The 21,255-nt window shown below is 54.7% G+C and overlaps 1 protein-coding gene across 4 annotated transcripts in view; it reads right to left on the bottom strand.

The window, feature by feature from the left end:
- DUSP8 (dual specificity phosphatase 8) overlaps nt 1-20,656 on the bottom strand; it is a 42,891-nt gene extending 22,235 nt beyond the window's left edge. The window contains exons 1-3 of one of the 4 annotated variants that reach the window (XM_061999672.1): nt 20,578-20,612; nt 19,609-19,680; nt 6,262-6,668 (exon numbers count right to left, since the gene is read on the bottom strand). In XM_061999672.1, coding sequence (XP_061855656.1) covers nt 6,262-6,492 — 231 coding nt within the window. In that variant the 5' untranslated portion in view covers nt 6,493-6,668; nt 19,609-19,680; nt 20,578-20,612. Of the gene's footprint in view, nt 1-6,261; nt 6,669-19,608; nt 19,681-20,554 lie in introns of all 4 variants that reach the window. The other 3 variants (XM_061999669.1, XM_061999670.1, XM_061999671.1) reach the window with 3 other exon arrangements.
- Between the last annotated feature and the right edge of the window lie 599 nt (nt 20,657-21,255).

Here is a 21,255-nt window from a genome sequence, read left to right as displayed (position 1 = left end):
AAGGAGGGTCTGTGCCCTTGAGCTGCTCTCTCCTCCAGCGTGTGTTGGAGCTGCCCATCCCCACCCCCTGCCTGGCCCTGTTCAAAATCTATTTAGGAGACCACTTTAACTAGGATCCACTCATAGACACTCTCCTTCTTTTGCTATCTCACGGCCATGTCCTGCCTTGCCACCAGAGCGACTCACTCAGGGTTGCTGTCAACATCAATGTTGTTTTCACATGCTGCTGCAGGTGCTTCCCTGATCTGCAGGATGCACTGATTTAGCTGAACTCCTCACACGCTGCAGGACAGTACTGCACCACAGACATCTGCACTGGGGCACCAGGAAGGGGGACTGAAGAGAGCCGTCTTGCCCCAGCCCAACACCAGGCTCTGGAGAGCAAAACTAGCCCCACAGGTTGGCGGGATGGTGGGAAGCTTGAAAAGGCAGAAGTAGGATGACAGGAAAGAGGAAAAGATGCAAGATTTTCAAAATAAGACACAACTCCCCCCACCCCCCCCCCCAAAACTACCTGAGGGTAAGCCAGCTGAGGGTCTACCCCAGCATGACTTCCTTGGCCATCCCTGAAGCGGGACTTCCATGGCAGGCCATTGCAAGCATAGCTGTTTCCTCACACAGTGGGTCCTGAGCCAGCTCTGAGCCAAGAACCTGCCAATTCTTAACAAGGTCACTATCCCTTCAAGCTTCCCTAGCACACCATTAGCACATCCCAAAGCCCCCCATGCCAGCAAAAGCATCTCCCCCAAAGGCACGGTGAGGTGGGGCAGGCACTCGTCCTGGCTGTGCAGCCCAGGCTGGAGCGGTTGCAGGGGAGACACCAGCTCTGGCAGAGCAGAATTATCCCACAATAGGATTTAGTGTTCCCTCTGCACGGGGAGGCTTTGTTTGGGCCATTACTGCAGGGTTGCTGAGCGACGGCAGAGATGTGTGACACGGTTTACATCTTATTAAAGTTATAAGGTTTCACTCAATGTAAATGCCAAACAAGCGCTGGCCTCGCGTGGCCTGGCTGCAGAAAATAAATACCCAGCTTGCTGGGGCGAGGAAGCCTGAAGGGTGGTCCTGAGGAGCCCTCATGGAGGGCACAAGGAGACTGCACCGGCATCCCAGCTCCTCACCACAAAGGGAAACCCGTTTCATCGGGTCCACAGGTCTCCCATCAACCTTATGCACTCCTGATACACAGTCAAGGCAACACATAGTCCCATCTCTGGCCTTAAATGTATGGATGTTAAAAGCCGAGCAGAATAAGAAGATAAAGCTGAAGAGATGCTATGGGCCAGATTCCTTCGTCTGCCAGGTGCTGCATGGGGCAGGGGCATGGCTGACAACAGAGGAGTACCTTCATGGAGCACCACCTCCATGAGCTGCTCATCACCTCAAAACTGCTGAAGTAATGAAACCCCCAGAAAGGGTCCCCAAATCCAGCCAGTAATGTACAGCAGGGCCAAGGTACAGCAAGTCTGTTGATCCCGAGTAGATGCTGAGTGGGGCTTGCAACCCCTGCAGGCCTTTGAATTGCTGCTGGCCCACCCCTGTGCTGGAGGTGTCCCAGAGCACTTCCTTGGGGACAAACCTCCTCCCTGCCAGCATCTTGGCTGGGGGGGTGGATGCCAGCCCGGAGCAGGGACCACCCAGCCAACAGCTCTAACAAAACCCCAGCTGAAATCATCCATTGTCTTCACACCCAGGCCAGTGCTCCCCCATCATCCTCCCTGGCTCTGGCTGGAGGTAACTCTCTTTTGGACATTTGGTCCAGGATACTGGGTGGTTCAATGCAGCCCAGGCCCCTGCTCCACCTCTCCCTAGCTGCCAGACTGGGACGATAATGTTATACAGGTGATCCAGGCTAAGATATGAGTGAGCTATTCTTATTATCTCAATTACTACCTAGTACCAACATCTCATCACATATTGTTTCAAAACACAGTGAATCACTCCACTGAAATAACAGGGCTTCCATCAACACAGAGCAGCCAGGCACATGGCTCAAAAATAAGCCCCGGCTTTCCCTCAAGCAAAACAGCTGCTTGCAGAGCCATGTTCCTAATGCAAATAAATAAATATCCCCGCTGCCCAAAGAGACCCTGTCATGTTTCAAACCACAGCTCTGGCTGCTCTGGACATCACCACATTTCAGGAAGCGAGAAGGGGTTGAGAGGTGGAAAGACTTTCCAGGGGGATCTTGAAGAAGTGAAACTTTCAACATTTCCCTCAAGAAATGCTAGAGAAAACCCCAGGCAGGAATTTCCCACAACCTCTGCCCCGAAACTGCACCAAGGAGCTGAATTATTCCAGTGGTTATTGGAATTTATTATTGGCAGAATTTAGTATTGTTAGTATTGGGAGAAGGGTTCAAACTCAAATCCAGAGCAGTATATTGGCATCATTTTGGTGTGGAGGGAGACTATGGAGAGATTAATTGCTGTTGCAGTTTTGTCCAGCTTTGGCACCATGGGAAGATGGTGTATAACGGGTCTTGGGGAGTGGTAGCTTAGCTATGCCCATGACTGTAGGCAAATTTCATGGGGGGGAAAAAAAAAAGAAAGGCATTTTTATTTTCTCCTTTTTCTTTCCTACCAAATGGCCCTTTCCTTTTCTTGCACCAAAAAAGGCCAGGAGCTGCTGTTATCCCACAGCATTGCTCCGAACCACAGCATCCAGAAGCATTGTTAATGGTGCCTTTCCTTAACAGTGGTGTGGAAAACAAGGGTGCAAGCACCGAGAAAAGCAAATTAGGCAAATGATTTCATCCCAGCTGCCTGGAGCAGAGGAAAGAGCCCAAAAACAGTGGAGTTGCCCAAATGCCTCGCTATCAGTCCCTGACTCCTCCCTCAAAAGGCGATCAGCACCCAGGACACTCAGGGTGATCAGCCTAGATACACGGGTTGCGCTCTCTCTGCACTGGGCAGGCAAGGAGCAGGATGAGCTGGGGGCTCAGGGCTGCCCTTCCCTGCCCAAGCAGCCCCTCAAGCGCTGCCGGACGCCTTTGTCTTGGCAGCCCCAGCCAGCCTGGAGCAGGAAACAGGAGGAGGGCGGGAGGCCCATCAGGAGGAATAATGGGGCCGGACAATCATGCTACTGATGTCACCCTTCCTGCCATCTGCTCCCAACACCACCCATGCCCCTCATCCCCCACTCCTCACTTCATCCCAACACCACCCCTCCCTCCAAGCCCTGGTGCGGGGAGCCAGGGGCAGAGCAGGGTTGGGGGACGTTGGCCAGCAATGGCAGGTGGAAGGAGGGAGACCATTCAGGTGTAACCCAGCTTTCTAAATCAGCTTTTGGCATCCCCCTCTGAGAGTCTCTGCACCTCGAGGCAGCAGACCATATTGATTTCTGGAGGTCCCAAAACATGTCAAAAATCCAAGTGGCTGAAATCAGAGACATGGGGGAAAGGGAAAAGGGAAGAGGAGAGTTCATCACCCCAAAACGCAAATTTGCGAGTGCACGCATGAACAGGCTTGGGCAGCCACGGCCGGCACCCCTGCTTTATGCCACTTGAGGATACAGCCATGATCCCTCTGGTCTCCCCCTCCATCAGGGCAAGTGGCTTAACCTCACAAGGATACCCTGAAGCTTAATGAATTCTTGTGCTGCGTGCCCTGGGAGGGCCAGCGTGCCTCCTGTCCCGCACAGGCACTGCCTCCTGTCCCGCACAGGCACTGCCTCCTGCCCCATGTGGGCACTGCCTCCTGTCCCGCGTGGGCACTGCCTCCTGCCCCGCACAGGCACTGCCTCCTGTCCCGCGTGGGCACTGCCTCCTGCCCCATGTGGGCACTGCCTCCTGTCCCGCACAGGCACTGCCTCCTGTCCCGCGTGGGCACTGCCTCCTGCCCCGTGTGGGCACTGCCTCCTGCCCCGCACGGGCACTGCCTCCTGTCCCGCGTGGGCACTGCCTCCTGCCCCGCACGGGCACTGCCTCCTGTCCCGCGTGGGCACTGCCTCCTGCCCCATGTGGGCACTGCCTCCTGTCCCGCACAGGCACTGCCTCCTGTCCCGCACAGGCACTGCCTCCTGCCCCATGTGGGCACTGCCTCCTGTCCCGCGTGGGCACTGCCTCCTGCCCCGCACGGGCACTGCCTCCTGTCCCGCGTGGGCACTGCCTCCTGTCCCGCGTGGGCACTGCCTCCTGTCCCGCATGGGCACTGCCTCCTGTCCCGCACGAGCACTGCCTCCTGTCCCGCACGAGCACTGCCTCCTGTCCCGCGTGGGCACTGCCTCCTGCCCCGACACGGGCACTGCCTCCTGTCCCGCATGGGCACTGCCTCCTGTCCCGCACGAGCACTGCCTCCTGTCCCGCGTGGGCACTGCCTCCTGCCCCGACACAGGCACTGCCTCCTGCCCCGTGTGGGCACTGCCTCCTGCCCCGACACGGGCACTGCCTCCTGCCCCGTGCGGGCACTGCCTCCTGCCCCGACACGGGCACTGCCTCCTGCCCCGTGTGGGCACTGCCTCCTGCCCCGTGTGGGCACTGCCTCCTGCCCCGACACGGGCACTGCCTCCTGCCCCGTGTGGGCACTGCCTCCTGCCCCGACACGGGCACTGCCTCCTGCCCCGTGTGGGCACTGCCTCCTGCCCCGTGCGGGCACTGCCTCCTGCCCCGACACGGGCACTGCCTCCTGCCCCGTGCGGGCACTGCCTCCTGCCCCGACACGGGCACTGCCTCCTGCCCCGTGTGGGCACTGCCTCCTGCCCCGTGTGGGCACTGCCTCCTGCCCCGACACGGGCACTGCCTCCTGCCCCGTGTGGGCACTGCCTCCTGCCCCGACACGGGCACTGCCTCCTGCCCCGTGCGGGCACTGCCTCCTGCCCCGTGCGGGCACTGCCTCCTGCCCCGCCGCGCCTCCGGAGCCAGCCGTGCTCAAAATGAAAGGAAATTAAAAAAGCCGTGAGCTAAAGACGGTGCCAACGCCTCTCCTCCGCCTCCCCTCCCAGCATCCCTGGTTACAGTCGCATCCCCAGCCGGTACCCTGACCACTAGGCAATGATCCCGGAGCAGGGAAGAGGCGACTGTCCCTCCTATGGGGACAGCGCACGGACCGCTGGGTCCAGTCGACCACTGCCACTGCCGCCTCTGCGGCTGCTGAGCTGCAGGTCTGCAGGCGACGGCATCAGCTGACGTTAACTCTGCCACGCTCCCCCTTCCCCATCCTCCTCCTGTTCTTCCTCCCCCTTGCAGCATCACCGCTGCTGCCGCTGCGGCCGCACGTGACGGTGGCCACTGCAGAGGTGACCCTCGCCGCGAGCGCAGCGGCCGCACCGCGCTCCTCCCGGCTGCCAACAAAATGATTATTCTGCTTTATTCTCTCGGGCATTTAAGCGCAGCTAAAGCCGTTCAGGAATCAGTCTCTGCAATCCCCTCCGAATCGCCCAGCTTGGAGCATCCCCGCAGCAGATCGGCGTGCGGCCAGCCCCCCCCCCCGCGCCGCCAGTGCCCTTGATCCCGGCGGGGTGATGTCACCGGCAGCCAATGCGGGCAGCGGCGGCTTCGCGGGGTGGCGGTGGGGGGGACGGGACACGTCGCAGATGGCTCCAGCTGGGCCCAGCATTTGATTAATCGCCTGAATTACCCTCGCTTTGCCATCAAATTAACAAAGCGGGAGAGGGGGAACGGTAAACGCGAGCCGGCGGGAGGGCGGGAGGCGATGGCCCCGGCGGCACCGCCTCGGCGCAGCGCAGGGCCGGGCCCCGGCTCCGCGGGGCGCTCGGCTGCCGCGGCTCCGGCCCAGCCCCGTGGCTCGCAGCCACCTCATTATTTAACCAGGAGCGATAGAGAGAGGAGCCTGGGAGAGATAATATGCCATGACACCGGATAAGAGCTTCTGGCGTCACAGAGGAGGAGGATTACATGTCCCTGAATGGAGTTAGAGATGACAGAGGGGAGGGCAAGAGTTTTTAGCAGCGGATTAAGATTACAGCTCCAGGACGGCTTTGGGGGCAGGGGGGGTGCTGGCATAGGACAAGTCCTAAGGTTGATATACCTGTTCAACTTGCCTGGGGAGGGCTCTTGGAGCAGGGAGCCATGTCACTTGGATGAGGGCAACAAACAGGTCCCAGAGGACAGCCCTGTGGCCACATGAGCTCATGCTCCAACTCTCCAAAGGGTGCCAGGGAGATGTCAGAAGATAGCAGGGTCAAGGGATGGGGGAGGAGGACACACATACCCTTAGGAGACATCCCACCCCCATCTGCCCCTTTCTACTGAGGAAGAGGGTGTGAGCACCCACCAGGAAAGGTGAGGGCCAGATCCCCTACCTTCATCTTGGAGGCAGGTTGGATGAGCTCTGTGATGGAGACCTTGTCCTGCTGGAGCCTCCTCTTGACAAGCTTGGAGCAGCAGATGTTGACAGAGCTGAGGACATGCCAGGAGTTGTACTCCACGAAGGAGCGGCTGTCAATGACCAGGGTGCCCTCTGCTCCATTCCTCAGGAGGCTGGCCAGCTTCTTGGGGTCCATCACCTTGCGTGGGAGCCTGTCTCCAGCCATTACGGGCCCGTCCCCTCTATGGCGAGTGGGAGGCAAGGGGCAGAAGGGCAGGGCAGGGATGCCAGCACTCGTCTCCCCAAGGGGAACGAACGAGGGGGTAAGGGGTGAGCAGGGCAGCACCTGGCCTGGGCTCCTCACGCTGCTAACACCCAGGATGCCAACTCATTGTGCTGAACCTGGAAAGAGAAGAAAGGAGAAGACCATCAGTCAGCTGTGCAGGACATGGGATTCACCTTGGGCTTGGCCTTCAAAAGATACCTTCAGAAGAGTATAAGAGTGCAACAAGCCACACTTTCTAGGTGTGTCCTCCCAGCCTACGGGCATCTGTGGCTCCAGAGCTGCCCAAGCCACAGGTTTTCTCTTTGTATTTAATAGCCCTCAGCAGAGCTTTCTTCCATGTATTTGTCTAATTGCTTTTTGAAGCTATATCAGTTTTTAACAGACATGGTGGCGAGTGTCAGGGAGCAGAACAGTTTGCCATCCACACTGAAGTCCTTCCCCTGGTTTGCTTCAAATTTGCTAACTGATGTCTGCTCCAGGTGACCCTTCCTACTTGGAAAAGGCCACGTATGCCCATTCCCTTATCACCTTTCCCACAAATCTCAGCACATTTAGACCTCATTTAGGAGTCTTTCAGGTCAGAGCATCTACAGGGCCACTTGTTGCACAGACATCTTCTGCCACCCTGGCCAGCCCCAACATGCCATGTTTCAGAGCAAGGCATACATGGGGCGAGATATCTCCTCCCCGTTCCCAGCCCAATAGCTCCTCACGCTCCATTTGCTTTTTCTGCCGAACACAGAGCTAATGGTTTCACAGAAGCAGCTTAGCTCAGCTCTAAGGTTTGGTGCTGCACGACAATAACTCGTTCAGGGCCCATCAGACATGCTGCCAAATCAGGTTTGCTCACCCATGTCCAGCACTTCACACTGGATTTCACCTGCCTCTTAACCAGAGCCTGCTCACGGACATTGTGCCAGCTTGTCCCTTGGCAAGTCAAGAGAAGATGACCTCTCTTGAAAGCCAAGAAGTCAAGTTGCCCTTCACTCCTGCCTTTAAGAAACAGGCCAGGAATTAGGGCAGAGATCGTGTGAAGCTGTGCTTGGACTGAGATAACTCCAAAGTGGCTATGGCTTTCCAGCATCTAACTTGCAGAGTTTGAAAGCCGGTTTGTATACAGGGGTACATATCTGGTCTCTGTCTTAGGAACTAAGGGTTAAGCCTGTGCTCTCTGAAGTGCTACTAGAACAAGCTTCCTCCATGCCCAGTCCACAGGGTCTGCAAGAGCAATAGGCAGGCTGGGGGGCATTCACCTCCGGGTGTTGTCTTAGGTTTTAAAGGCACACGTCATTGCAGGCATGTTTTAACGGCGTTAGGTTTTAATGCTGCTGCAGTCATTCAGAAAATAAGATTGGGCTACTACCAGGCTCCTCTTGTTCCTGCCAGACAGTGTTTCAGAGAGCACACACAAGCTGTTCCATGGAAGCTTTAATGCATCTGAATTAGGACTATGAATACCATGCCTGGAAAGGCCAGTGTAAAGATTTTCATTGACTTCTACAGGGCCAGGATTTGGTCTATGACTAGAGAAGGCTTACAAGCCACCCTATGTAAGCTAGCTTCTACATCCAAAGCCCCTGCAGTGCGGGCACCTACTGCAGTGGTAACCCACAACAAAAAGAGATGCTTGAGTAGGACACTCTACTGGGTGAAATGAACAGGGACTACAGTTATCAGTCACCAAAACAGCTCACAAGAAAAGGATGGAACGCCACAGAATAGGAGGATGGGAGTTCCAGCTTTGCTCTGACTCATGACTCCAGCACTAACAGCCCCAAATTCCCTGGACTACCAGACCCGCTCCCCCATAAAGCAGGGGGTAGATCCTGTAGTCCCAGGCTCCAAATACGAGGCCATAATAGGATATGCACTCCTCCCCTGATCCCCATCACACTCCCACTGCCTTTGCCAGTGCATTTATTCAAATTAGGAGGAAAAAAAAAAAATCCCACAACCCTGCAAGCTGCAGTAGTGATGGACCCTCCCAGCACAAAGTATTTTGGCAGCCCCTGGCCCCGCCGCCCCCCCCCTCCCCCGGCCCCGCTGCCCGTTCGTATCGCTCGGCGGCTCCTCGTGGCAACTCCAATTAAAGCAGCCCCCTCGGTGGGCGGCTGGTGGTCCCCCCACCGCGGCAACCGGGCTCCCCCCGCCTCCCCCCAGCACTCCTCCGGGGGGACTTAAAAATTGAAACAGTTCTAATTAGGGGGTCTGAGGGGGAGCGCGGCTGGCTCCTGCTGGGATATGACACACCTCATTACGTCGCTACCGCCTTGCCAGAAGACCCCCTGCTGTACCTTGGCTATAGAGCCAGGGTACTCAGAAAGGATGCAAATTAGCCAGCTTTTCCCCTTAGTCTTCCTTTCACACCCCACTCCCCAAATCACTTTCTGCCTCCCTTCTCCATCAGGACACCAGGCTGCCAATTCTTCTCAGCTCTTTCAATAACATCTGAGAAATAAAAAGGGAATGGAGAGAGTCGACAGACAAAAAAGATGGGGACAATGCCACAGCAGAGGGATAAGAGGGAAAGGCTGAAGTGGGAGGAAGGAGCACATTGAGGACACACATGTCCAGGACCTCTGAAGATAATGCAGTACCTGTTCTGAGCAAGGGGTAAACTTTCGGGGTCTCAGACTCAAAGAGAAAAGCCTGGGAAAGATAACAGTCCTGATCACCTAACTGAGAAATCCCTTTGGAAGAGGTATTCCATGCAGGGAGTTCTGGCAGTTGACTGGGAGCTTGGGTGGAAGAGACTGGAAATGACAGATGAGGAGGTTTCCCAGCTTAGCTAATAGCTCGCCTCCCACAGAACAACCCAGTGTCCCCTCCAGCACACCCAAGCGGACCTGGTGACAGACACGTGTGACACATCAGCCAGGTCCCACTCCCAGCTCCAGGAAGGCAGGGCAAGGGTGGAGCACTTTGCCCCTCTTTCTGTGAGTCTTTCTTGGGGATGGAGATGAACAATTGAGCATGGTTGTAGGAAACTGTAGCCTTGGCACTAGACCCAAGACACAGGGACTTCTCTAAGAGTATCAGGTCAAAGACAGATGAGACACTTCTTTGCCAGCAACCATGGGACATTTTGAGGCCAGAATGAGAAAGTGGTGGGTTCATTCCCAGCTAAGAGGTACCCCAGGTACTAGCAGAGGCTACAAGACCTTCACAGTACCTCACAGCCTTTGCGTGTGCAATGGTCTCTGAGAAGGAGCTCTAACGCCTCCATACTTGGGAAGACTACCAAAGAAGGAAGGAAGATGTCTTTCTGCTTCTGCTCAGATGAGTCAAAAGGAAATCTGGAGGAACAGGCATAGCCACAGAGCACTGCTGAAGTGAGAGATCTTCTCACCATGGTGACAGGAGACCAGGGGAGAGGTTAACCTGCAACCTAAATTAGGGTTTCAGAAACGTCACTGTGTCCCTCTCTTATCAGTTTATTAAAGCCATCTTAATCTTCTTGAGTATTCCCGAAGAACATTACCATAATCTTTTAATCCCACCTCTCCCTGGAGTGCCTGTAATGAGGAGATGGGCACATGGCTTAGCTGAAAGGGGACAGCCGAGCAGGAGAGGCCATGCTGCAGCTGAGGGACAGAAAGACAGGCAGAGCTCAGCACACAGGCTGGGCCCACTGCCTGCTCAGGGGGACTCTGTCCCCAGTGTCACCTCCTGGCCATGTGTGACAGGCAAGGGGTGCACAAGTTACAAGCGTGGCAAGCTGGGCTAAGGGTGAGTATTCAACCTGGCTGTGACTCTCTTCTGGTCAGACCAGGCAAGAGAGGAATAAAACCTGAAACATGCCCCAGCATGAGTCTCTCTGCGTGGCATGACACACCACAGGAGCTCATCCCTGTGCTAGCCCAACACAGGACCAAGAGGCCACTTCCTTCAGTTTCTCATCTTGCACAAGGCAAGCTGAGAGATGTGGTCTGGGAAGGATGCAGATCTGGTTTCTCATGTACCAGAGACATCAACTGGAAAGCCAGCATGTCTGCAGCAACCATAAACCTCACAAACTATCACATCAGCTCTTTACACCAAGCTAGTAGTTGTGTACTGGAGAGCTTTACCGTCCACATGTGGTCCAGTTGAGATGTTTCCCTTGCTACCTCAGGTAGGCCAGCTTTGCTGCAGGAAGCAGCTCTGACCCCATGAACATGTTTCCATCACATATGTGAGACTGGATCTCCAGCACACTCCCTATGATGTTCATACCAGGAGCACATTCTTCTGGTGGCATCTCCACCTTGAGTTTACCAAGGGCTAAGAACAGCACAGGGAAATGCCTGCTTGTCTGTCCTCATGAAGGTAGCCATTCCTAAAGAAGTGACATCTCCATGGGGAACCTAGCAGCACCGAGCTACGTGATCTAGCTTTTCTCTCTGCAGCTCACCTGGAGAAATACCTGAGCCCTCTGAGCCCTGCAGAAAGATGCTGCCTGCCCGGGGCTCCCCCGTCCGTCCATCCATCCATCCATCCATCCTCCTCCATCCATCCTGGTCAGCCTTGCCACTAGCCCCAGGCTTGCTGCTGGGATGCTGGCAGGACTCGACTGGCCCCCAGCTCTCCAGACATTTATTAAGATGTAAAATGTGGCACTTTTACCATGCTCTTCACCCTTCTTTTCCTCCTCATTCCCTCATCTCTTTTAAGTACTTCAGCAGTTAGTGAACTCCCCTCGGCAGGCTCACTGCAGTTTGAGGGATTCCTAAATCACAGCCTATTACTAATTATTATTATTTTGCAGCAGCAATCAGGGACGTGGGGCTCATTAACAAGTTAGCACCTCTGGTTTCCCTGGAAACCCGCAGCTGCCAGGCAACCATTGCGTCTCCAGCTGGAGGCAATGCTACTGCAGCGCCTTCGGCTCACTCCTGGGAAGATGCTCAGGTCCTGCCTGGGCTGATGGACCCAGCTCAGTAGTCAGGATGGGGTTAGAAAAATCCAGCATGTGTCTCCCTCACTCCACCCCATCTGCTGTGAACTTCGGCCCATCTATTGATCCCCTTCTGCCTTTCACAGCCTCTGAAACCATGCAGTGGCTTCTCCCTCCCAGAGAGAGATGCACCTTTCTCCAAGGGCAAGGGATTTAGAGCACTAAGGATGCCCCAGGGTGGCAGTGGGACAAAGCTGTCAGGTGCTGGCAGTAGCCGCTTTGGAGGTGATGTAACCACTGATGATTTCTTAGCAGCTACTCACGGTCCCTTTAAAAGGCAGCACAAAAGATCTCTCTGCTTGACTACAGGGAAAATGGAGTGGTTTTTCTTTTCTTTTGCTCCTCAAAATGAGGCCGGGAAACACCACTAACTACATCCACTAGCTCAGATGCAAAGTCTGTGTGCCCCCCCATTCCCTGCTGAATCTCAAGAACGGGGTGGAAGGACATCTCCCATGCCCCAGCACTATGAAGATTTTGGGGAGACAGCAATGTAGGCCACTGCCCTGCTCCAATCCCCAAGACCCACAGACAGAGGACTCCCCCAGCATCCCCCATGTTGATCTCACATCCCTATCTTCCTTCTAATGCATGCATACTCCCTTGGGATGGGGACAGGAGCCTCTGCACACCCACTCCACGCTGGGAGGACTTCAGGAAGGAGGCAAGGAGCAACCTCCCGTTCTTCCCACAGCACATCACTGGGAGGCAGCCACTACACCTTTGCTAGGGTTTCAGGCCCAGCTGCTTGCTGATCTCATGATGTTTTTAGGGTTTTTTTCCCCTCCTCCTTTCTATGCAGCATTCTCCTCTCAATTCCCATAGGCTGGAAGCAGCATGGTGCAAAGAAGCTGCATGCACCCCAGTAGCATCCGCTTGCCTCTCTGTGCCTCCCATTTCCTCTCTTCACCTGCAACACTTGGTTCAGGTGTTTTCCACCACAGGACATAGCTGGAGGACCAGGATGTCCTTGAGCAAAGAGCCAGATGGTGCATTCACATCGGCCAAGGGACGCAGCATGGAGGCACGTGGTAGCGCTGGCACAGGAGTGGTCAGCCTTGGGGATGTGGCTGGTGGCAAGGGGCAGCTCAGGGGCTGCTCACACTGCAGACAGGAACATCAGGATGAAAGGAAAGGGGACAAGTCGTACCCAGCTGCAACAGAGTCATTCCAATGTAGCCTTCAACCTGCAAGGCAGACTGGCTCTTTGTGTGGCAGTTGAGCCAAGCAACGGGGTCCCTCACCCTCTCCTCCCCTCCATGCTGTGCCAGCAGCTTTGGATGGGCTGTGGCTACAAATCTTCTAGGCTGATTTCACCAAAGTGACCTAGGTACACTTAAGGATTTACAGACTGGCCATTCACAGGCAAATTTCTGACTGCAGTCATGGTGGTCAGCCTGGAGATCCAGTCAGGAAAAGCCAATGGAGACAGCATGAAAGGGAATTTAGGCAGAATCTATATGACAAGGCCAGTGTCTCCTCTCAAACTTGTGCTTTTAGCATGACTTATATGGTTTTCCCGTTTAGTATAAACACAAGCTTCATTTTAAAGCCTACAAAAGTCAAGATCAAAGGTTATCCATGTCAAGCCAGCCATTTAAGCCCTGCCTTTGCCCATGTGGAGGATGAGCTCCCCAGTATGCTGCTAATGTGAAAACTACCCCATTTCCATCCTCACCCTGCCAAACTGAGAGCTGGCCAGGCTCTAATCTCAAAGCTGAAAGCATCTTCTGCTTTGAGCAGCTTGGCACACATCACAGAGGACGTGTCACACTGGAAAAGGGAAATCTAGTCCTACTGATGCTTCAAGAGCCTTTGCTGCCCACTGCCTGATATCCCCATCATTTGCTGCAAGACCTCATGATCCCAGTAGGCTTATCCTGAGGATCTCCAGTAGCTTGTTTGCCTTTTTCCAACGAGAACAGATACAGGCAGCCCAGAAAGGTATGCAGTTAGATATTTTTGCAGGGCTGGTCTTGCTCTTTTGTCCTAGGACTTCAGACACTATAAATACATGCTGGGTGCATTTGCAGTCTTCTGGAGTAAGGGTCTCCAGGACCTGTGTGCTATTTTCCCATAACACCTGCACACTAACAGAAAGAAAGCAGAGGATTAAGATGTGGCTCTTCAAAGTTGCAGATAAATATGCCAACATTTCACTTCTTAAGGATAATCCCAAGTGACATGGGTTTGTCCATCTCAACAGAGCACCAGGAACAGCCACGCGCGAGGCCATGGCTAGTGAAGGGAGCCCATAGCAAACACAGGGCCAGTCTCCTGGCTCCTGACCAGCGCAGTGTCACTAGCCTCCCATACTTAAATGGCAAAAAAGACCCCTGGCTTCACTGAAGATCAACCATGTTCTGCTTCCTGATTTCACGCAGTTCCTGACAATAACCAGCACAAGCTGAGGTGCAGGTGGAGATCCCAGCATAGGTTTCCAGTGGGCAGAGGCCAATACCCAGAGTTAGGCCTCGCTACACCCACTGAAACTCTGGCCCTCCTCACAAGACACAGAATTCAACTCAAATGCAGAGAGCTATGCTGGTTTTCCACAGGATGAGTCACTCCCCAGGGCAGCAAATACATTTTGTAAGACTCTTCTGATCTGGTTCAAGGCTAGCTGAATTTCCTATAAGCACACAATAGCCAAACTGCTCACAAATTTGGCTCAAATTAGCACTTGTCAGCTCAGGCTCTACCTCCTACCACAGCCCCAGCAATGAGGCACCAGCTCCAGGTTTCAGAGGATTATCTTTATCTAGAAAAAACACACGAAACAGACAAAACCCAAGCTGATGTTCCTGCCTCACTCTCTCCTTTTCTCTTGGGAGCTATGATTCATTACCAGCTGGTTTTGTTCTGTGAATCTGAGGTGACACAGGGGTCAAAAAGTGTTTTGCAGGTCTAACATCCTCACCACCCAGGAGAAGCATGTGCCCATCCACCACACTGAGCCATGGCACACTGGTCAGATGCTGTAGCTCATGGTGTACAAAATCCTGCAAACCTAGCCTCCTTACTGAGAGCTGCGTATTGCAGCATTTTGTAACATGGGCCTTCTCTCTCAATCCATATAGTCATTTCTGTTGGGGGTTGCAAACTAGACGAACTCATTCACTGAGAGAAATGAGCAGCAAAAGTCCTCTCATCAATTCCAGGCAGAAGTGGAAGCACAATATACATACATATTTTAAACCCAGGTTAAAAAAACCAACCAACCAACCAAAATCAAAGAGAGTTATTTCATGACATCCACCCAGGCCTTCAACACCCTCCAACTCATTTCCACTCCGGCAGGTCTTGCTCATCCCTGTTTCTGACCACACAACAGAAAGCATGGGTAATCACACCAAGCCTTGTCCCTTTAGTGTTACCGGCTGACCCTCAGCAAAGATCAATTCAGTCCTCCTCACCCTCCTGCCCCTCCTGCCGAACTCCAACAGAGCTCACACTTATCTTTGTATCAGTTACTGCTGAATGAACCTTGCTCAGGTGCCAGACAAAGAGGCAGCCAAGCTCAAAGCAGAAGGGATTGCGAGGATGACACAGAATTACAGGCATCAGCATTCAGCAAGCAAGAGGAGAACACGTCGATCTATTTTTAATGGTACAATGCAAGTGCTTTACAAAAGGATGTGTCTGGGGAGATTCTGCCCAGTCAGAGATTTGCATTCGGGTTTTTTGCAGCAGTCAACTTCCCTTGGTGCGCGGGAAGCATTTTGTCCCTTCACCACCCCACAGGAAAATTCAGAGAGCCCCGACTCAGGTTCAGCTTGAGGCTCATCCCTCTAGGTCACCTTCCTGCCCCACCATGTCCTTCTGACTTTGCACCTGAGGGGAGCAGGAGGTAGAGGAGAGCTCCAGGCTTGCTTGGCTGCTGGGTCTCAGCCCTGTTGAGCTAGCAAAGTTGCCAGAGATGTCTCTGCACCTACAGCAGCAAAGCAGTTGATGTGGATTTTCACAAGCTATAGCTCAAAAGACAGCAGTGCTGGCACCCTCTCTGCACCAACCCTCTGCTCCACCAGCCCCGAGTGCCAAGTGAGGTCCGGGCTGCGCCTGCCCACTCCCCACACGGGGCTGCTGGCCAAGGCAGATGAAGACGGATGAATAACTCCACTCAAGCCTCAGCTCAAGGAGCACCAGGTTGCCATCACAAGCTTGGAAATGAGGGCTGTTAGAGGCAATGCAAACACAATCGGATGCTGCAGATACTTCTTCATTGCTTTTCTTTCAACAGCACGCCCCCAAGACTGATGGATCCTCTTTGTTTGGAGCAAAGATTGCCTGGCATTACCCAGGAGGGGCTGGATTTCAGTGGGAGATGTGTGATTTAAGCAGCCACAGGTTTAACGTGTGGGAAGGGCTTGAGTTGCTTGACGAAAAAAACCCTGCAATCACCTAATAACCGGATTGAATTTTCTAGCAGAGCTTCTGCTGCATCAGCTGAATTACCATGTGCTAGCTTTAGACAGTAGTGCTCCTCAAAGAGCTAAATCCCCTATTAAAAAGGAGGCAAAAAGGCGAGCTGCAAGCAGTGGATGTGGGCAGCACAGGGCGGCAGGACGTGCCACCTCATTAGTGGGGCTGGAGGACACCTTGGAGGGGAGGATGCCAGGGCCATGCTGTCACTGGAATCACCATGCAGTATCAAAGCAGTGGCCTACCTCTTTTCACAGCCCCTCACCAGTGCTGCCTAATAACAGGTTATTTGACAAAAAGGCTGGGAGAAGCAGTATGGTAGGTATTCATGGAGCAGGCATGGCTTGAAAGGGACCTCAGGAGCTCATCTGGTCCTTCTGGTCACCAAATGACTTGTTCCAAGTCATCAGAAAATACGTTCCCCACCACTTAGCATGCAGAAATGCTATACAGAGAGCCTCTTTTGCAAATGGCTAGAGCACCCTGAAGGGCTCTGGAGAAATGCCTGAAGGACACAAGGTCTGTGCCCCAAGAGACATGAAAGCTTGGTTTTTAGAAAGGTACAACAAAGGCAGACAAGTCATGCACATACACAGCAGGCTGGGCAAACAGGAACTGTGAGGGCTTTCCTCACACAGCAAACAACATGGCAAAAGGCCTAAGAGGAGTGGGAAGAAAAGAGGGAATCAAAGGAAGGATTACCAGACCCAGATCCCATCCTGGGCTCCCACTGCACCTGTCTTCTGAAATACCATGCTTCCAAGGCATCACGCAGACAAGAATGCTTTTGGAAACTGGAGGTTCAGAGCAGCAAAAAATCCACAGAAGCTCTAGGCAAAGCAAAGGAGGAAACCCACTGCACAAAAACAATCTAGGTTGTTGACCCTGTCCAACTGGGTCTAGAAAACCTCAAAGGAAGAGCCAAATAGCAGGGAGATGGAGCATGTCATACTATAGGAGCCATGGCAGTCTGTAGCGTAGGCTGGGCAGGGCTCTCTGCCAGGCTGAGCCCCCCAGCATGGCCCTCCCTTACTCTCACTCTCTCTTGGTTGAGAGCCAAAGGAGCCTCTCAGACAGCACTGACTCAAAGACCTGTGGTAAAAAGTCTGCAAACATCATCCCCCCACCAGAAGAGCAGGTAAACCCATCAGGCCACTGCCAAGGTGCAGTACACTACCCTCCATCCCCATGGAAACCTGCACTGCCACTATCCACACCACAAGCTCTGTCTGGCTTTGAGGGCAGTCCCTGATGCCATCAGTGCAAAGTATCTTGCCATGGGAAATTTGTACCCTCCTAACATTCCCCTGGCTGTGTTATAATCCTGTACACAAAGTACACCCAGGTCTCCTGAGCAAGCCTGAGAAAATCTCATGTGCAGAGCTCCTATAGCTTCTTATCTGATGAATGCACCCAGGCCACTCACCTCCCTTCCCCAAGCCTGCCTTGTAATTATGTCAGGTGCCTCCTTCCCACTGGGGCATCAGGCAGGACAGGTGTATCTTCAGAGAAGAAACGTAAAGCTTGAAAAACAGGTTTTAAAGCCCCAGAGGGCATGGGGATGCGCTGAAGCTTTCACCACAGGATGACGGCATGGCATTGCTGCTCTGGCTGCAGGAGTTTCTCTGCATAGCAGCATGGAAAGGATCAGGGAGAGACACAGCGGCTGCGCTTGGAGGGCCAGGAGTGCCCAGGGGTTCTGCAGCCATCTCCCCCTTAATATTGTCATTAAAAGCACAGCAGAGGGCAAAAATTGTCTGCAAACTGTCCCAGTGCAACCTCCCAGCTATCCCACCAGGCAGAGAGGAGTCAGCATCTACAAGCTCTTTCTCTTTATCACCTCCTTCCCTATGAGACTCAGCTTGCCAGAACTGTTTCAGTATGATAGCAGCGTCCTATGAGCCTGCAGCATAAATCAAGTCTGCCAAGCACCAGAGCACCTCCTTTTCCTCCTTCCATCCCTGATAGAGTTAATGTGCTCCACACCTGCCTGTGCCTAGGGCTTTGGGATCCGAGCTGCACACTTGAGAAACTAACCTCTGATCCCTCAGAACAGCCTTGCTTAAAGGCAAAGCCAAAGAGGAAAAGCACCTCTAACACACTCCCCATCTCCTAGGTAGGTTAAGGCAACTGGTGCAGAGGTAAGGGGTATGCATGGAGTGGGGACTTGCTCACAATCGTACTGAGAGAAGTCATTTCAGACATGCCAAGACACAATCACTTTCCAGTCCTTGAGGAAGTATTCTGGGGGTCCTTGGCTGCAGGAAGAGAAGCTGGTTTTCTCCCACCTCCCAAGATCCAATTTGGCAATATAGGACAGACACCACTGCAAAGTCCTACTCAGCCCTCGGAGGTGTTTTGGTAGTAATAGCGGCATTGAATTTAATTTTAGGTGAATTTAAACTCTCAAAAGGCAGGCACCTTGGTGGCTTTCTCAGCAAGGTGCCTAGCACCCAGAAAAAACACATTCTGCAGACAAGCACAGTGCAGTATTTTCAACAACAACCTCCACGCAGAGCTCCCAGTGAAGGCTCCTAAGGACTGGCCACATTGCTCAGCTCTCCCAAGCATAGCTGAGGCTGGATTTTTAAGCACCAATGCTAGATACAGGTTTTCCTTCTCTATTCTCTATCTTTCATCAATGCAGGGACAACCAAAAACCACGGGGGGAGCAGGGGGTGGGGAAAGTAAAATCTGTTGAGTTAAAAGCCTTTTGGTGTGACATGCTGCCATCTTGGCTTGGAGATGCTCCAGCCCCAGGTTTGTGCTGCTCGAGTGTATTGTTGATGGGCTGAGGACAGGAATTTCTGTCTACTGCCATCGCAAAGAGGCATTTGGGCATCCATCTGCTGCCAACGCGCCCAACTGTCCTCCCTGGTCCCAGCCATTCGGACGGTCCTACACAGCCAGGCACTGCCAGAAAGGTTGTGCCAGGCAAAACTGGGAACAAGACACCTGCAAAGCTCTTGCAGGCATTTAAAAATCCCAAATACCTCCAGCTTATTTCATTTTGGGAACAGACACAAGTAAAACCAAAGGAAGAGGAGGGAGCCCCAGCCAGACCCCAAAGCCCAACGAACCTCTTCCGCAGAGAGTCCTCCCGGCACGGCCGCCCTCTGTCAGGGCCAGCAAACCCTGTCAGACAGAGACGAGGCCAAACCCACCAGCGCCAATTCCTGGGCACCGAGTCCTTCTGAAAACAAAGCTGTCCGCAGCGGTGTGCGGGTGCACCGGCAGCCGTGCCCGGAGCCCTTCGCTTCAGCACAGGAGGATGAGACAATGCAAGCCAACGTCAAACGCTGCTCCACGGGCAAGCTGCTTTCAAGGTTAACATGGCCCCTGGACTGCCAGGCACAGCCCTCAGCACTACCTGCTCAGGGCTTCTTGGATTTCCTAGCTGCCTCCTGGTGGGGGGGGGGGGGGGGGGTCTGCCTTTATACCCCACATCAGAGGGAGATTGAAACCTCTGGCAACTATGCAACTATTGCCAAGACATTTGCCACCGCTGGCTGCTTGGGACAGGGACGAGCTCGTTCACCCATGCTTACGCAGCACCCAGCTCCCCCCAGGGAGCTGTTGACAACTACCGCAGTATCAAAGCAGAAACGCATCTGTGCCCAGAAAAACCCAAATATCCTTCACAGAGCAGCAATGCAGCGCGTCCTTCCTTCCTTCTCACGAAACCGCAAATTACTGACCTGTGCACGGAGCTCCCCCAATGCAAGCTGAAGCACTGACATCAGCTTTTGCTGTTGCTCAGGAATTTAATTCTGGGGGAGGAGAAAAGGGAGGGGGGGAGCAGGAAGGAGAAGGAACATATTTATCAATATGGGAAATAACAAGGAATCTTTAAAAACAACCAACGCTCGGCATTCAAAGCGACGTTTATCACTGTGTAATATACGGGGTTGGGGGATCAATCGGTCCTCGCACATTAGAGGAGGTGAGGGGGACTATTTTTAAAGGGGCAGCTTAACTCATTAATGGCTGGCAGCGCCTTTGGAGCCGCAGCAGAGGACTGTTGCCCGAACCCACCCACCCCCCGGCTGCTGAACACATGCCGGCTCCGTTTAAACGCCAAGGACACCGGGCGACACTCCAACCTCTGCATCATCAGAAAAAACCACAGCGCGCTTAACACCGCTTCCTCAAACATTCCCCCCCAAGAGAAAACCCCTCCATCGCGGCCCCTGGCCCGTTCCCTCAGCCCCCTAAAGCCCATCTCACCTGCAGCGGCAGGCACATCCGCAGCGCCAAGGCAGGGTGGGATTTGCAACACAATCCCCCCCCCACCCGCGAAAACAAGCGCAGTGGCCCCGACGTGCGCGGCCGCGCAGCGCCGGCGCCCCCCATCCCCGCGGTGCAGCCCGCTGCAGGGCTGCTCCCTCTCCAGCCCTCCCCCCATTATTTTCCTTGCACCAAAATAACTCCAATCCCCCCCCTTAAGCCCCCCCCCCCAAGCCCTATATATACACATATAGACGCACATATCTAGGTATATGTTTTCGCGCTGTCCGCGGGCGCCGGGCGCGATGCCGGCTCCGCTGCGCACATGCGGGGGGCTGCGCCTCGCCGGCCTCCCCCAACCCCCAGCCCCCCCCCGTCCCTCCCCCCCCGCGTGGGACGCACATCCCCGGCGCGTACAGAGCTGTCGGGGCTGCACTGACCCGGCGCGGCGGGCGCGGGCGGCCGCACCGCTCGGCGGGCTGTCCGCTGCCGGCATGGCGCGGGGGGGCCGCTCCGCGCTGCTCCGCGCTGCTCCGCGCGCCGCCGGGAATGCGCCGGCGATGAGGTCATGCCTCGGGAACGAGGGGGGGCGGGGGGGGGGGGAAGACAGCGCTGACGTCACCCGCAGCCAATCAGCGCGGGCGGCGCAGGGGCAGGGTGACGTCAGCCCCGCGGGCGCGGAGCGGCGCGGAGGGAGCGCGCGCGGCGTCTTCCCTCCACGCGCGGGGGCTCCGCGGGGACTGCGCGGCCCCGAAGGCCGACCCCTCCGCAGCCCGCGGGTACCCGCCGGGGAGAGAGACCTGGACAGCGAGGGGCTTTTGTCGGGAGTACCCTCCCGGTTTCCGCGAGGACGCCTCCCGGGGGAAAAAAACCAACAAAATATGCGCGTTCTTGTGCTCCCGGTGCGTCCCTGGCCGCCGGGCTGTCCTTTGGCACTGCCCCTCCGGTTGGGCCGCCTGGCTCCGAGCCCCGCCTGCAGCTCACTTGCCCAGCCCGAACACCTCCTGGCCGAGCTCGGCCCCTCTGTCTCGGCAGCGCCCAGGTTTGGGCAGGACGGGTGTAAACGCAGTGCGGTCTCAGAGGATGGCGCAGAAGTTGTTGAATTCAGGGGGAGTCTG

Source organism: Colius striatus, chromosome 7 (assembly GCF_028858725.1).
Source record: "Colius striatus isolate bColStr4 chromosome 7, bColStr4.1.hap1, whole genome shotgun sequence".
NCBI lineage: Eukaryota > Metazoa > Chordata > Aves > Coliiformes > Coliidae > Colius > Colius striatus.
This window is presented reverse-complemented; position numbering and strand designations above follow the sequence as displayed.